Genomic DNA, 17,191 nt, shown 5'->3' with positions numbered 1-17,191 from the left:
TGACACTAACTTTTTCACTTGCCTGCCATGTGGCTAGTGGTTTTCCTGATTCACTAGCCATCCAGCTATTCTACTAGCCACAAATTAGATTTTTTTTTATTTTTTATCATGATGCTGTTCATCTAACCTCAGAAGATGAGTGCATGAGTTTTCTACATGGAAATAAAGCAAACAAATAGAAACTGAGTAACTGAGCTTTTTCTTGAACTTAAATAGAAAAAATTGATACACAAGGCGTAAAATGCAGAATATATGCTATTCTGATATGTCAATCATACCATTGAATAAGTACCTGCCAAATTGGCTAGTGACACTGTGATTGTGACTAGCCACAGCCAAGTTTTACCAGCATTTGGCCGGTTGGCAGGTGCCAGTGTCAAGCCCTGGACAGAGTACTTTAAACACAGCTCAAGTTTAGAGTTTTGATAACTTTCATGACAGAAAATAACTGTTCTGAAATCAGGAGCAGGGAATGCAAGACAATGTACAGGTACTATGATTTGCAAGGAAGTAAAACATTTAGAATTTAGAGATGACTGTAACCCAGTCCCTGGGTAATTATCATTCTAGACCCACTACACCCCAAGGAGGGCCAACGGGATGTGCAATGGACACTGAGCTTAAAGGTACAGTGAATTGAAATCATAGCAGGCCCTGATAACAATAATAACTCATTTTAAATAGATGCATTGTACTGCTATGCAAATAAAACCCAAGGTTGGACTGGCTTCAAAGGTTACCACATTCCTCTCTTCGTTGGGAGGGGAATACTATATACTGTATTTGCCTTAAATTGTTGACTTAGTGCAGTGCCTAGGGACAAACAAATATCACTGTTCAACTGAGACGGATGCAAGAATTGATTGACTGGATTTAAAGGTACACTGTGCAGGAAATGGTCAAAAAAGGTACAGCAACGGCTGCTCATTGAAACTGGGCTGCCTATTGCCAAATTTTATCTTTTCATGAAGGATTACTAAGTAATAAACTAATATTTTGTAGTATGACCCAAGTACAGTCATTTTTAAAACTAAAAATTCTAGAAATGTATGTATGAAAAGTGCAATTTTCCCAGTCATAATGAATACTTAGAATTAGATGGTGATGTTAAGTATTCATGAAAAAGGTAACATTAGTGAATAGGTAGAATGAATTCTGGAAATAAAACAACTAAAAATCTTACACAGTGTACCTTTAAAATAACCTTACCTTCTTGTTGTTCTGCTTGATATCATATGGGTCCAGCATTTCATAGTTTCTGTGTAGAGAAAGGAAGGACTGATATCATTTGTATGAAAAGTGGACGTCAAACATTGCACTACACTGCACTACATTGAGTTTACCCTTGCATATACTTTTATAGGAAGCTCTAAGTCAAGGACCACAATATAAATAAGCTAGGTAGGTAGATAAGCAACATTCTATTTGATTTTAACCTTGTGAAGTGTCAATATTCATAATCAATTCATATCCAATCAAATCATAGTACTGTACACAGGGTTTCCCCCAGCACTTGTTTGCTAAGGCGGCCATCTTGACAAGAAACACCTACCACCTCGACTAGGTCCTCTGAAAAGATTAAGATTTCATGTTGTGAATGTAATTTCTAAAGATGCTTATCCAAAATGTATATACATTTAAGAGTTTTAAGATCATATTTCAAATGAAACTGCACAGCACAGCATGTCCACTGATGATATTGACTAGTCTCTGATGCTGACTAATACCCTTGTACCTTGACTTGACTAATGTACCTTGACTAACGACAATTCTGCGGGAAACACTGCTGTATGTTACATACATGTACACTAGCTTACAGCTTACATTTTATCTGGGCAGAAGTGATGTAAGATTGCACAGAAGGCCAGGCCGTTCCTCCACGAGGTGCTGAAGTTGGTGATCTTCACCCCCTTGTGGTCCTGAGTAGCCTCCTGGCACCACTGCAGTAGGGACTGGCTGGACGTCACCAGACCCTGCGTGCCACAGAGAAAGAAGCATAACACGATAAAATAGCATTGATATGTCTGAATCTATTCAACACGTAGGTCTTGATCTTTAGGAGTTTTCCCTTTAACCCATTAAGACACTGTGTTATGAATTTGCTGTTACCAGAATGGAAATGACCAAGTCGTAGTGCATTACTAAACGACATGTGTAATGTCATAGCATTGTAGTACTAGGGTAGTTAACTTTTCAATGACTATTACAGCGTGCCACTGGAGGTACAGCGTGCATTAAGGGGTTAATTTGGTAAAGGTAAAGATATAGAAAATGAGTGGGTGGGAGAGAAAGGGTGGGATGACTTCAAGCTGATCTCCATCCCTGGTTCAAAGATGATAAGTAAACCTTAGTTATTGTGACGTCATTAGTCTCCTCGTTCAGAGAAAGAAAAATGTATTTAATTTTAGTCTCTTCCTTTGTGGATGTCGGTCTCCTTTTTGTTTGTTTTTTTCCATGTTCTTTTTTATTTTCTTTTTGATTTTGGGAATACAAGAGAAACATCATGCAGTGTGCCATTTCTTAGAAAACCTGAAGGGGAATATGTTTCAGATTTCAAGCAATATCAATGGAATTACATGAAATTGTGATTATAAATCATGTAAAAAAGTGTCAATATCAAAACCAGAAGAGGGGACAATCCGCCCCCATCCACAATACAAATCACACCCTGATCATACCCAACCTTTCAACAACAAAACACAACACAAAACAATGCCCCCCTAGATCCTTGTGTGCATAACTCTCATGTACTGTAAACAACAACAAAAAAAGTATCCCCAAAAGGCTAATACCTCAGTAGATCTTTCAGGATCGGCCTCCCCTTCAGCTGCGGCCCCAGCTGGGTCTGCTAACAGTTTCTTCCTGCTGCGTCGGGGCACCACAGCTGGGACGTCCGACAGCTCTTCCTGGCCGGTGGGTGAAAGTGACTTCTGAGATTTCTTCCTGCGCGGCCTTGGAACAGGACCACTGGAATCATCTGATGCCATCTCCTGGCTGAATTAGAGAGATGCAAGGGAGTGGGGGAGGGAGGGAGGGAGAGAGAGAGAGAGAGAGAGAGAGAGAGAGAGAGAGAGAGAGAGAGAGATTATTCATCTCAGAACAAGACAAGGTTAACTATCAACATTCACTCATATTAAATAAAACATTTACATCGACCCTTTTACTAAAATAATACGCTGGACAACCCAATTTGTGTGACATGACATTCATAGTTTTAAAAAATAGGATTTAATGATAAAAGTATTCCCTTTAGGTGCAAACAAATGCACATACTTAAGTATGTGTTTATGTAAGACTCCAAAACCTATAGGCTCTTATGCGAACAAATACCTCATAATCTTTTTCTCACCCAACTCTCCTTACCTGTCATAATCTTCACTGTCACTTGCTGCTGTGTCTTCCCCTGACTCCTGTCCCTCACTCATTTCCTCTACCGCTCGCCCTGAGTCTACCACCTTTGGCACCACAGATGACTTAGTAGTCTCCCCGACACCCGTTTCTTCAACAGTTGCTGTTGGCTTTGCCTGGTCACAAATTTCACTGGCTTGCTCGCATCCCTCTCCTTGAGTCTTTGTGCTTTGTGCTGGAGCCTCTGTTTGTTTCAGAACATCTGTGCCTTCTGGCAATGGTTCCTTGTCAGCTGTGGAGGACTTTGTGTCCGTGTCCACATGTGCTATGTCTCGTGTTGGTGACACGTCAGTGTCCTCAGAGGCAGCTGTGTCCTCAGGGGCAGTTGTAGTGACAGACACTTCTGTGCTGGCTATGTTGGACTTCTCTTTGTCCACATGCGCTTTGTCTCCTGTTGGTGACATGGCTGTCTCCTCTGCAGCAGCTGTTTCCTCATGGGCTTTTGAAGTTGAAGACATTTTTGTGATCGCATCATCCACATGTTTTTTGTCTTTGTCTGTTTCAACAGGTACTTTTATTGTTGAAGACATCTCCGTGCTCTGATCACCGACATGTGCTTTGTCTTTGCCTGTTGGTGACAGAGCTGACTCCTCTGCAGCAGCTGTTTCCTCATGGGCTTTTGATGTTGAAGACGGTTTTGTGATCGCATCATCCACATGTGTCTTGTCCTTGTCTGTTTCAACTGGGACTGTAGTTGTTGAAGACAACTCAGTGCTCTGATTACCTGCATGTGCTTTGTCTTTGCCTGTTGATGACACTGCTGTCTCTTCTACAGCAACTGTTTCTTTTGGAGTCGAAGACGGTTTTGTGCTGGTTAGGGTGGACTTCTCATCTGCTTTGTCACCTTTTGCAGACTCCTCAGGGGCAGCTTTGTCCTCAGCGACAGCTTCATCCACAGAGGCAGCTTTCTCCTCAGGCGGAGATGTCTCCTGAAGAGCAACTGTGTACTCGGGGGCTGTTGGAGTGACTTGTGGCACGTCTACTGTTGGTGACACAGCCGCCGTCTCTTGAGGTATGGCCGTGCCCTCGGGAGCAGCTGGAGTGACAGAGCGCCCTGGTGGTGCTTCCGTCGCCTCATCACTACTTCTAATTGGTTTGGCAAAAGAGAGAGAGGAAGACTCTTTGTTGATGTCTTCATCCAATGCCACTTGTGGGACACTTGAATCCTCAGAGGAGGCCGTGTGGACGGATAGGGATACTACATCCGTGGGAGCCTTTTTGTCTGTTTCAGTGAGGTGCTGCTTTGAGCGAGGCATAAGCACAGCTGTGCCTGGAGAGTCCTCAGGCATGGCCATCTCTGGCAGGGCTTTGTGGTCTGCCGCTGCAGGTTCTGTCGCAGACGTGGACGGCACTTCATCTTCCAAAACGGTGCCACTGTGTCGTTTCCATCGTGGCATGTGAATGGGTAGGGTTGACAGGCTCTCTGTAATCCCCCTCACTCTGCTCCTTATGTCCTCGGCTATTTTAGCCGCAAACGACTGAGATTCCGTGGGTGGTGAACTGTCGTCAAAGTCGGACCCACTTGTCGGCCGTGTCTTCACACGAGGTATGGGAACTGGCAAGCTCTCCAGACGTCCTGTGAGGCCTTTTTTCCCTCCGTCTGTAGCATCCTCTGCTGAGTCTTCCACACTGGGTGATGTCTCATCATCCAAGCAAGATCCGCTCAGACGTTTTCTAATACGCGGCATGGGCACAGGTAAGGTTGACAGGCCTTGACTGACACCTTTGTCTGAGGACTCTGTTTTTGCTTCTCCACAAGCACCAAGTTGCTTCTTAACGCGCGGCAGAGGAACGGGTACGTTTGTTGTCTTAACAGACTTCTCCCAAGAGTCTTTGTGAATGGTGGGCATATCTAGGCAAGAGCCACTTAAACGCTTCTTAGTGCGAGGCTTTGGAACAGGTAGGGTGGTTAAGCCCTCTGTCACTGCCTTACCCCAGGCATCTTTGTCAGCAGCAGGCATGTCATCCAGAAAAGACCCACTCAGACGTGTCTTATTGCAGGGCATGGGAACTGGAAGATCTGCAGGTTTCTCTCGCATCTTCACCCCAGCTATAATGTCAGTAATGTCTTTGCTGGGCTTCTGCTGCTCATCTGATTCTAAATGACGTGGAGGTTTATCTGTTTTGGAAGTGTCACAAGATTTAGACCTGCCCTTCTTGTTGGGAGTGGGCACCACCAGTTCATTTGGTGCTGCAGTGTGAGTTCTTGATGGACTCTTTTCATCAGATACCTCTTCTGCAGGTTTATCTGTTGCTGAAGCCTTCGGTTCCATCTCTGTCTGAGTACTACTGACCTGAGGGGTTCCACGGGATCGAGACCTGCTCTTCTTAAGTCGGAGGGGTGCCACTGGTCGCTTTGGTCCAGGAGACCGACCCCGACCCCTACCCCTTGACTGAGTCTTTTCATCCTTGTCTAGAGGCTCATCTGATGCTGATGCCGTCAGTTCCGCCTCTGCCTCAGTACTGCTGATCTGAGAGGTTCCCCGAGATCGAGACCTGCTCTTCTTAACTCGGATGGGTGCCACTGGTCGTTTTGTGCCAGGAGAACGTCCCCTTGATTGAGTCTTTTCATCTGATATCTTGCCAACAGGCTCTTCTGAAGCTGATGATTCCAGTTCTCCCTCTATCTCAGTACTGCTAATCTGAGAGGTTCCCCGAGATCGAGACCTGCTCTTCTTAACTCGAATGGGTGCCACTGGTCGTTTTGTGCCAGGAGAACGACCCCTTGATTGAGTCTTTTCATCTGATATCTTGCCAACAGGCTCTTCTGAAGCTGATGATTCCAGTTCTCCCTCTATCTCAGTACTGCTGATCTGAGAGGTTCCCCGAGATCGAGACCTGCTCTTCTTAACTCGGATGGGTGCCACTGGTCGTTTCGTTCCAGGAGAACGACCCCTTGATTGAGTCTTTTCATCTGATATCTTGCCAACAGGCTCATCTGAAACTGATGACTCCAGCTCCATCTCAGTGCTACTAACTTGGGAGATTTCACGAGACTGAGACCTGCCCTTCTTAGTGCGAATGGGTGCCACCAGTCCTTTTGGTCCGGGAGAACGACCCCTGGACTTCTCAGTCTTCTCATCTGATTCTGGAGTCTTTTCATCCTTATCTAGCGGCTCATCTACTGCTGAAGCTTTCAGTTCCATCTCCATTTCAGCACCACTCACTTTGGAGGGTTCACGAGACTTTGACCTCCCTTTCTTGGTGCGAGCTGGCGCCATTGGTTGCTTTGGTGAAGGAGAACGACGTCTTGACTCTTCTGTCTTCTCATCTGATGCCTTGTCTTCAGGTTTGTCTGATGGTACAGTCTTCAGTTCAACATCCATGTCAGCACCACTGAGTTGGGAAGGGTCGCGAGACTGGGATCTTCCCTTCTTAGGACGAAGGGGTGCTACTGGTTCTTGAACCTTGTCTGTAGCTTTATCTGATGTTTCCCTCTTCAGTTCCACCTCCGTCTCTGTGTTAGCTTTGGGGGTTTCACGAGACAGAGACCTGCCCTTTTTGGTGCGAACAGGTGCCACAGGATCTTTCCGTCCAGGAGAGCGACCCCTTGACCGAGTACTAGAGCTTGACTCAGCTTTTGAGAGGAGAGGAGATGGTTTTGTCTTTCCACTTGCAGGTGGCACTACGCCTGCAGTCTTTGCAGTGGAATGCAAGTCAAGATTTGATGATGGACCCTTGTGTTTCAAGGAAGATGTACGGAGCTGTGGCATGTCTGCTTTTTTAGAATGAGGCAAACGAAGAGATAAATGGAAGGCTTTAGGTTTTTCTGTCACTTTTTTAGAAACTTTCGTCTTATCTGTGGGCACCTCAGGTTTTTTAGAGGACACAAAGGAACTAGTTGCGTCATCTATTGCCTGGGACGTCTTTCCATCCACAATGACTTCAGAGGATTTGGCATCCAGTATTTCCATATCCGATGTTGTTTTCTCTTGTTTCCCATTACCTCCATCAGACTTTTCCAACAAAGACGCAGTGTCCACAGCAGATATTTCTACACTCTTCGTCCACTCTAATGTCGCCTTCTTCTTTTCCTGAGGAGGGGTCGATTTTTTGGGGCTAGAAAGGGCAACACTCTTGATGTTGTCTGGGTCTGAATGTATAGCCTGTGAGTCCTCTTTGTTCGAAATGTCTTTGCTCTTCCTACATGAGGGCGGGACAAGAGGGACCGGCTCAGCCTTTGATTTATGGGTGCCAGGGGCAACTTGTGTAATTTGTGAGCTCTCCTTAGCAGAAAGCTGTTGTGGGGGAACAGAAGCCCCTTCTGTACTGAGGTGCGGGGGGCTGCAGGACAAATTGCAAAATCAGAAAAAAATGAAACAGATTAATGAATACAAGCACACACTTTTTATCTTCCTCCCTTTAATTCTCCAAAACATGAAATAGCCTTATTCATTAATCACAACAACTAAATGTTTGCAAACCATTCAAACACAATTCCAACCATTTCAAATAGGCACAATTCTTGCCCAAATGTTTTACATGCACATCATGTGAATATTAACATTCCGATGTCCGGAGAAATACACACAGTACACACGAGGGCATGGGTGGACATCCTGGTTTTAGAAAGTAAAAACCCTATCACGTATTTACTCCAGTCAATCCCATGAACCAGCTGATCCTATTACAGTACCACGTCCCTTCAACCAGGTAGATGAGCAAATTAGTGAAATCGCCTATGTGAGCAGCACAGGAATTTTACTTTCTCAATCCAGTTTTTCCACCCCTACACAAGGGTAAATGCAGTGAACAATCAGTGCCACGCCAGAAGGCCTTCTAGCCAAATCATGAAAACACACAAAAAACCAAGCAACAAAAAAATATTGTGAAAAAAGCCCAGTTTATGCAAGTGAGGATGCAAATGTGAGGGAGGGATACGGTATGTTATGCCTGAGGTGTGAACGCTGTGAAGCCGTGCAGCCAAAAAAATCACGGTGAGACTTATCTCAGACACTCACCCTTGTTCCAGACATGACAGTTCAGTTTTCTCAAATACTTTACTTGGACCAGAGCCTTCCTGCTGCTGCTGCGAGGCTTTCACTTTCACTTTAGTTTCACTCGACGTGCCAATCAACGATGAAGGCTCCTCCTTCCCGTCTTCCTTCTTGCTGAACTCCTCCTGGTTGGTGATTTCATAGAGGTCATGATCGCTCAGCGGGGGCCATTTCTTCATCAGGCTGAAGCCGCTTTCAACCGTCCCACCCTGTAACTCTGACGTGGACGCAGACTTTCCCTCGGACAGTTGGAACCTACGTGGTGGCTCTGCACTTGGAAGAACATCGAGACCTTGCTCTGCTGAGAGGCGTGAGGTTCCTTCCCCTGCTGGTTCCTTTTGGCTTTCTTTGAATGCATCTGCATCGCTGGCATCCACCGATGAGGAGAGATCTTTGAGCTGGTCCTCGTCGAGGGGGAGAGGTGATGTTGGGCTTGGGGGATGATGCAACATTGCGCTGACTGTTTCGTAACTACGAGAGAGGTGGATTGACACCGTAAACAAATGCACCGAGATTCAAGAAAACGGGGTAAATCACCGAACACTGGTCAACTTTGATTTACTGAATGTTTATTTTGGTGAACAATGTGTTTCGCTGCTGTTTATTTAGGTGAACCCAAAAATTAACATTCAGTAAATCAAAGTTTTTTAAATTACTTATGACTGTGCATCGCAAGCACCTGGGCACTGGCTGTGCATAGGGACTCTATGCTTTGAGAAATGCAGTGAGACTGTCAATGATGAGAGAGCTATAACTGCCAGCTCTACCAGAGATTCTTATATATCTCTCTCTACTCTCTCTGGTGAGACTGTCAATGATGAGAGAGCTAGCGTATGTACTGCAACAGATGAAATGAAATGCGGTGTAGAAGTAATTTGGATGTCAGCTGTATAGTATAACAGTATAACAGCTTGTTATACTATTAACTTGAAAAACATGAAAAAAATGACCATTGCCCCTACACTTGGAGAATGAGAGCTATAAGGGCTATCTTTTCTGAAAAAAAGCCTTCACATGATCTCAACTGCTCATTGGGCTACTCTACACTGGTGTCACACCATAAAAACAGAAAGAAAATGCCTGCAAAACGTAAATATTTTTTTGTTCTTTTAATTGCCAAGATTTCGTTCAAAAACCTCCTGAGGGAACATATCTTTGACCAAAATCTTGGCCATTAAAAGAACAAAAAAATTTAAACGTGGATTTAAACGTGCAGGCATTCTCTTCATTTCTCATACATTCCTTTCAACACAGTTTTGTTAATGTCCACCACCTTTTAGCTGCAAGTGCAGTGTAATCCTTTCAAGTGTCACACAGTGTAAACTGAATTGTTATTTGTCATTAAGACTCACCCTTTATGGAAGACACCAACTATGGTCTGCACAAGACCAGGAGGGTCTTCCTCTTTCCCTACAGCGTCCTCGGCCTCCAACACCTCCCAGTCCAACACGAGCCCAGACTCTGAAAGGTCTGCGGTGTCGTGTGCTGCACCTGGTACGGACTCATCCTTTATTGGAGGTACGTCCTCTTTACGTTCCTCTTTGGCTGACCTATCAGATTCTCTAATAGGCGGGCGACAATGCATTGTGGGTCATTGGAGAATGACTTGGTGGATATTCACACACAGTGGTCATCTTTAAAAAAGCTGACATGCTTGATTGCTTCGCCGAACCACACATGCACATGCATGTACCACAGCAAACGACAACAGACACAGTGATGACAACAGTCCGACACTAATAAGACCTCCTACTCGCAACCTTCACCCCAGTTCCTCATAGGAGGGACAGTACGATACCACTAGGCTAAAGGTTCAGACTAATAGCTCAGCACGACCATACTGTATCTGTATGAGGCTTCGGGAGGGATATTAACTAATGTTTTGCCACCAAACTCTGCCAGTTGGCATCCATTACGCATGGATTTGGACAGAGACGTCTGTTTGCACTTTTGAAAGCCTGATTTAGGGCTGCACAATTAATCGAAAATAATCGAAAATCGTGAAATCGAAGTCATGATTTCAATTGTGATTTAATCGTGGCAATAGTGACCTACCTTTGAGAGCGTCCTTGAAGCCAGAACATACTGACAGGCTGTTTCTGGCCAGAAATCTGTCCACCTAAGTTTCATGCTATGCTATTGCCTTTACATAATTATTACAATTAATCTTATTTTGCTCATCCCGTATATAATTCATTCTTGGTTATATTTCATATTGATATAATTTTCAAAAAACTCTGCAAAAAATCAATAATCATGATTAATAATCGTGATAACGATTTTGACAAAAAATAATCATGATTATGATTTTTTCCCCATAATCGTGCAGCCCTAGCCTGATTATACAAAAGCAAACACAAGTGATTGATGCCATTTGGAAGCATGTGGTCATGACTAAAAAGACATCATGTTTGCATTTTAGTTGTATGACCTGACTAGAAGATCAATACATTCCATAGTTCCTGCTGACGATTGTCTGGAGTGAAAATACTCTTTCTGGAAGGTCAAGAGCCCAGCTGTCTAAAGAGCTTTCACACACAGTCACAAGTAAAGCAAAAGAACTCAAGATGAACATCAAGATTTCAAGAACAACACACACGTCTTTGACACAATGCATTGCAATAAAAGAAACCGAATCGTAATTTATGGAAATAGGTTTGTTTTTGTGTAGGTCTACATTTAGCTTTTATCAAGTCTTAAGTGAGGTTTTATTTTCTCATTAACACTGTAACAGTCCAGTCTCACACCCCTGGCATTGGCTTTTGACAGCATTTGACCAGGCAGCAACTTTTGAGCCAGAGGGCAGAAATGTCACATCGCATGTTGATAATATGTTCACCAAGAGCTAGACCTTTCCCTAGCCTAAGCGTCAGTGAAGTTACGATGCCATGAAGGAGTGCTTTTGAGATGAGGCTTGAGTTACATCACTTTTTGATACCAAGGGCATACCTTTGACGTCTGGTCGAACGGTGTCAGAAAATGATGGGGGTTGGGGATGAGACTGTGGAAGCCACAACACACTCAATAACACTGCAACCCATGCCAAGAGCAGTCAGCTCAAACTTACCCCATGGTTAACGATTTGTCACTTGTATGTTTTACTTCAATGATTATTCCTTCAAAAAGACAGGCGTAAAATGTAAACTTTGAACAATCTGCCGGAGCACACTTTATGAAATTGGCATGCTGTACATCTCTCTTACCAGTGTCCTCAATGTCCTCACATGTGTCCATTTCTGATATGTCTACATCATCCATTAAGTTATCAACAGGGGCCACCTCGAGACTGACATCAGTTTGTTTGTCCTCAACTCGTAGTTCCTCAGGAAGAGTTGAACTATCCACTTCAACGGTAAAGGGAGGCACGGATGGGAACCCTGCGGCGTTTGCCTCTCTCGGGCAAGACGGCGCCATGGGAACCATGTTTTTCAGAACCTCTGTGTCTTCACTTGTTGGATAGGGAGCAACAGTTGGTGGCTTGGTGCGTACTGGACTCTCCAGTAATGGCTGTTTTTGTGACAACTCTTCTGCTAACTGAGGTGGGCCTATCAGTATGGAAGTAACACCATGTATGGAGGACTCTTTTGGACAAGTTGGATACAGAGTGGTCATGGTATGTTGCTCCACTGTCAGGGGAAAATGCAGAGATGGAAATCCAAGACTTGCTGCCCTAACAGGACAAGTTGGTTTCAAGAGAATACTCCTCCTCACAGTTTGTTCATCATTCTGCGAGACATCAGGCATCACAATAGGTCTTTTCTTTAGTGGTATCCTCACCACTGGACATGTGAACCTTGTCCATGACTCTACACGATTTGTGTCAAAAGCCATCATGGTTGAAGAGGGCATACCAGGTATGTCACTGATTGCTGAGATGGACGGCAGAAGTAAGGACATCTGTGGTGGCTGTCTAGAAGGTGGTAGTGGTGGAGCAGAGGGGAATCCCTCAACACCAGCTGTTTGTGGACTGGCCGATGCCAAAGACATCATTCTTTGCCCTATGTGACTTTCGTTTGGCACACTCCCAAGGGCAGACGAGATGAGCTGTAGTAAAAACTGTGGACTTTTAAATGGTGTCTCCTCCTCTGGATATTCCATAAGAGGCCACGGCTCAGGGGGCAACCTCTCGGTGGAAGGCACCTCTGGAGCAGAGGACACTTGTGGAAATGAAGACCTTGTGCTCAATGCACTGGGCTTGTCATGTTCCAACCTCTTGGGGAGTGGGGCTGATGGAAATCCAGGAACACTCGCTTTTTCCGGACAGCTTGGCACCAGAGTGTACATACTTTTACACTGAGGGCTTGAGTAATCGGAAGTAGCGGCTGTGATTCCTTCTCCGCCATCTTTCATGGGTCTGCTGAAGATAACGGTGTTGTCAATAAAGGTGTCGGACATCACAGCACTGTCTATGGATGGAGAACCAGGAACTCTTGAAACTTTGGGGCAACATGGGAGAATGCTTGTCATGTCTTGCTTTAAAATGCGTTTTGGTGTTGGGGCAGATGGAAATCCAGGAACATTTGCTTTTTCCGGGCAGGTTGACACCAGAGCACACATAGTTTTCCGCTGAGGGCTTGAATAATCTGATTTAGCTTCTGATATTCCTACTTGGCTATCTCTCAAGGTCCTGCCCCAGATAATGGACTTGTCAATTAGGGTGTTAGGTGTCACAGAACTGTCTATGGATGGGCAGCCAGGAACTCTAGAAACTTTTGGGCAACATGGGACAATGCTTGTCATGTTTGGCACAAACCTGCGTTTAGGCAGCGGGGCAGATGGGAACCCGGGAATTCTTGCTTTTTCCGGGCAGGTTGACATCAGAGCACACATAGTTTTACACTGAGGGCTTGAGTATTTTGATGTAGCTGCTGTGATTCCAAGTCGTCTAGCTTTCGGAGGCCTGCTCAAAATAATGGAGTCATCAATGAAGGCTTTGGGTGCCACAGAACTGTCTATGGATGGACAGCCGGGAACTCTTGAAACTTTTGGGCAACATGGGAGAATACTTGTCATGTCTTGCTTCAAAATGCGTTTAGGTGCTGGGGCAGATGGAAATCCAGGAATTCTTGCTTTGTCTGGACAGGTTGACACTAGAGCACACATAGTTGTACGCTGAGGGCTTGGGTATTCTGGAGAAGCTGTGATTTGTGCTTGTCTAGCTTTTAGAGGCCTGCTCAAAATAATGGAGTTATCAATGAAGGCTTTAGGCGAAACAGAACTGTCTATGGATGGACAGCCTGGAATTTTTGCCAATTTTGGGCAACATGGGAGAATGCTTGTCATGTCTGAATTTAAAATGCGTTTAGGTGCTGGGGCAGATGGAAATCCAGAAATTCTAGCTTTTTCCGGGCAGGTTGACACCAGAGCACACATAGTTTTACGCTGAGGGCTTGGGTATTCTGGAGAAGCTGTGATTTGTTCTTGTCTAGCTTTTAGAGGCCTGCTTGAAATAATGGAGTTATCAGTGAAGGCTTTAGGCGCAACAGAACTGTCTATGGATGGACAGCCGGGAACCCTTGCCAGTTTTGGGCAACATGGAAGAATGCTTGTCATGTCTTGCTTCAAAATGCGTTTAGGTGCTGGGGCAGATGGAAATCCAGGAATTCTTGCCTTTTCCGGGCAAGTTGACATCAGAGCACACATAGTTTTACGCTGAGGGCTTGAGTATTTTGAAGTAGCTGTGATTTTTACTTGTCTAGATTTTAGAGGCCTGCTCGAAATAATGGAGTCATCAATGAAGGCTTTAGGCGCAACAGAACTGTCTATGGATGGACAGCCGGGAACCCTTGCCACTTTTGGGCAACATGGGAGAATGCTTGTCATGTCTGGATTTAAAATGCGTTTAGGTGCTGGGGCAGATGGAAATCCAGGAATTCTTGCCTTTTCCGGGCAAGTTGACATCAGAGCACACATAGTTTTACGCTGAGGGCTTGAGTATTTTGAAGTAGCTGTGATTTTTACTTGTCTAGATTTTAGAGGCCTGCTCGAAATAATGGAGTCATCAATGAAGGCTTTAGGCGCAACAGAACTGTCTATGGATGGACAGCCGGGAACCCTTGCCACTTTTGGGCAACATGGGAGAATGCTTGTCATGTCTGGATTTAAAATGCGTTTAGGTGCTGGGGCAGATGGAAAACCAGGAATTCTTGCTTTTTCCGGGCAAGTTGACACCAGAGCACACATAGTTTTACGCTGAGAGCTTGAGTAATCTGACGTAGCTGTCGATATTCTCACTCGGCTATCTCTCAAGGGCTTGCTCCTGATAATGGACCTGTCAATTAGGGCTTCAGGTACCACAGAACTGTCTATGGATGGACAGCCGGGAACTCTTGAAACTTTTGGGCAACATGGGAGAATACTTGTCATGTCTTGCTTCAAAATGCGTTTAGGTGCTGGGGCAGATGGAAATCCAGGAATTCTTGCTTTGTCTGGACAGGTTGACACTAGAGCACACATAGTTGTACGCTGAGGGCTTGGGTATTCTGGAGAAGCTGTGATTTGTGCTTGTCTAGCTTTTAGAGGCCTGCTCAAAATAATGGAGTTATCAATGAAGGCTTTAGGCGAAACAGAACTGTCTATGGATGGACAGCCTGGAATTTTTGCCAATTTTGGGCAACATGGGAGAATGCTTGTCATGTCTGGATTTAAAATGCGTTTAGGTGCTGGGGCAGATGGAAATCCAGAAATTCTAGCTTTTTCCGGGCAGGTTGACACCAGAGCACACATAGTTTTACGCTGAGGGCTTGGGTATTCTGGAGAAGCTGTGATTTGTTCTTGTCTAGCTTTTAGAGGCCTGCTTGAAATAATGGAGTTATCAGTGAAGGCTTTAGGCGCAACAGAACTGTCTATGGATGGACAGCCGGGAACCCTTGCCAGTTTTGGGCAACATGGAAGAATGCTTGTCATGTCTTGCTTCAAAATGCGTTTAGGTGCTGGGGCAGATGGAAACCCAGGAATTCTTGCTTTGTCTGGACAGGTTGACACCAGAGCACACATAGTTGTACGCTGAGGGCTTGGGTATTCTGGAGAAGCTGTGATTTGTGCTTGTCTAGCTTTTAGAGGCCTGCTCAAAATAATGGAGTTATCAATGAAGGCTTTAGGCGAAACAGAACTGTCTATGGATGGACAGCCTGGAATTTTTGCCAATTTTGGGCAACATGGGAGAATGCTTGTCATGTCTGGATTTAAAATGCGTTTAGGTGCTGGGGCAGATGGAAATCCAGAAATTCTAGCTTTTTCCGGGCAGGTTGACACCAGAGCACACATAGTTTTACGCTGAGGGCTTGGGTATTCTGGAGAAGCTGTGATTTGTTCTTGTCTAGCTTTTAGAGGCCTGCTTGAAATAATGGAGTTATCAGTGAAGGCTTTAGGCGCAACAGAACTGTCTATGGATGGACAGCCGGGAACCCTTGCCAGTTTTGGGCAACATGGAAGAATGCTTGTCATGTCTTGCTTCAAAATGCGTTTAGGTGCTGGGGCAGATGGAAATCCAGGAATTCTTGCCTTTTCCGGGCAAGTTGACATCAGAGCACACATAGTTTTACGCTGAGGGCTTGAGTATTTTGAAGTAGCTGTGATTTTTACTTGTCTAGATTTTAGAGGCCTGCTCGAAATAATGGAGTCATCAATGAAGGCTTTAGGCGCAACAGAACTGTCTATGGATGGACAGCCGGGAACCCTTGCCACTTTTGGGCAACATGGGAGAATGCTTGTCATGTCTTGCTTTAAAATGCGTTTAGGTGCTGGGGCAGATGGAAAACCAGGAATTCTTGCTTTTTCCGGGCAAGTTGACACCAGAGCACACATAGTTTTACGCTGAGAGCTTGAGTAATCTGACGTAGCTGTCGATATTCTCACTCGGCTATCTCTCAAGGGCTTGCTCCTGATAATGGACCTGTCAATTAGGGCTTCAGGTACCACAGCGCTGTTTATAGATGGGCAGCCAGGAACTCTCGCAACGTCTGGGCAGCATGGGACAATGCTTGTCATATTTGGCACAAAGCTGCATTTAGGCAGTGGGGCAGATGGGAGACCAGGCACACTTGCAACTTCTGGGCACGATGGCACTAGAGCCACCATGTCACCACTAGCCAGCTCATCACTGGACTTAAACATTTCTACATCAGTAACCTTAAACTGCAATGGTTTGTCCCACAGCACAGTTTTGTCTTGTATTTGCCCTACATTAGTCTCACTTTGAGATGGCATTCCAGGAATTGTCGACATCTCTGGGCAAACATGTGCAAGATTAACCATGGTTGGTTCTAGGTTAGCAGTGGATGGCGCTAGATTGACTATGCCTGGTTCTAAATTGACCACAGCTGGTTCTAGAACGCTCGTGGCAAGTTCTAGACTGACTTGTTGTAGACCGGCTTGTTCTAGGCAGACAATGGCTGCTTCTTGGTTGACCGTGACCGCTGGGATTCCTGCAATCTTGGGTCTCTTTATTGAGGGGAATCCAGGAATGCGTGAGCTTGATGGACATGAGGGAGCCAAGGCAAACATGTGCCTCATGAGCTCTCTGTTTTCCTCTGATGTCTCTGGGAGGAATAGCACATTTGCTGATGTTTCCCTCTTTAGGGGTCTATCCCATGTCTGCCACTGTTGAACAGGCCAAGCGGTCTCTGTGCTGCTATGACTGCTAGCCATTTCAGCATGCGGGACTCCAGGGATACGGCTAGTTGTAGGGCATGTTGGCGCCAGAGGAATCATACATAGGGCTCTAAAGGAAAAGGAAAATTTCATGAGAAAAAGGAGATCTTTCCGTTTCGTGAAACACACATGAC

The 17,191-nt window shown here is 45.1% G+C and overlaps 1 protein-coding gene across 11 annotated transcripts in view; it reads right to left on the bottom strand.

Moving 5' to 3' along the window:
* The window catches only part of ehbp1l1a (EH domain binding protein 1-like 1a), a 100,053-nt gene that overhangs the window by 20,464 nt on the left and 62,398 nt on the right, over positions 1 to 17,191 (bottom strand). For 9 of the 11 annotated variants that reach the window (XM_063186357.1, XM_063186360.1, XM_063186358.1 and 6 more), the window contains 8 exons: positions 11,609 to 17,127; positions 11,473 to 11,521; positions 9,758 to 9,967; positions 8,370 to 8,876; positions 3,364 to 7,692; positions 2,793 to 2,994; positions 1,825 to 1,973; positions 1,210 to 1,258 (listed from right to left, as the gene is read on the bottom strand). In XM_063186357.1, coding sequence (XP_063042427.1) covers positions 1,210 to 1,258; positions 1,825 to 1,973; positions 2,793 to 2,994; positions 3,364 to 7,692; positions 8,370 to 8,876; positions 9,758 to 9,967; positions 11,473 to 11,521; positions 11,609 to 17,127 — 11,014 coding nt within the window. The remainder of the gene's footprint in view (positions 1 to 1,209; positions 1,259 to 1,824; positions 1,974 to 2,792; positions 2,995 to 3,363; positions 7,693 to 8,369; positions 8,877 to 9,757; positions 9,968 to 11,472; positions 11,522 to 11,608; positions 17,128 to 17,191) is intronic. The other 2 variants (XM_063186364.1, XM_063186367.1) reach the window with 2 other exon arrangements.

The sequence above is a fragment of the Engraulis encrasicolus genome, chromosome 21, assembly GCF_034702125.1.
Source record: "Engraulis encrasicolus isolate BLACKSEA-1 chromosome 21, IST_EnEncr_1.0, whole genome shotgun sequence".
In the NCBI taxonomy this organism is placed as follows: Eukaryota; Metazoa; Chordata; class Actinopteri; order Clupeiformes; family Engraulidae; genus Engraulis; species Engraulis encrasicolus.
Note: the sequence above shows the minus strand (reverse complement) of the source record. Positions and strands in the feature narration are given on the sequence as shown.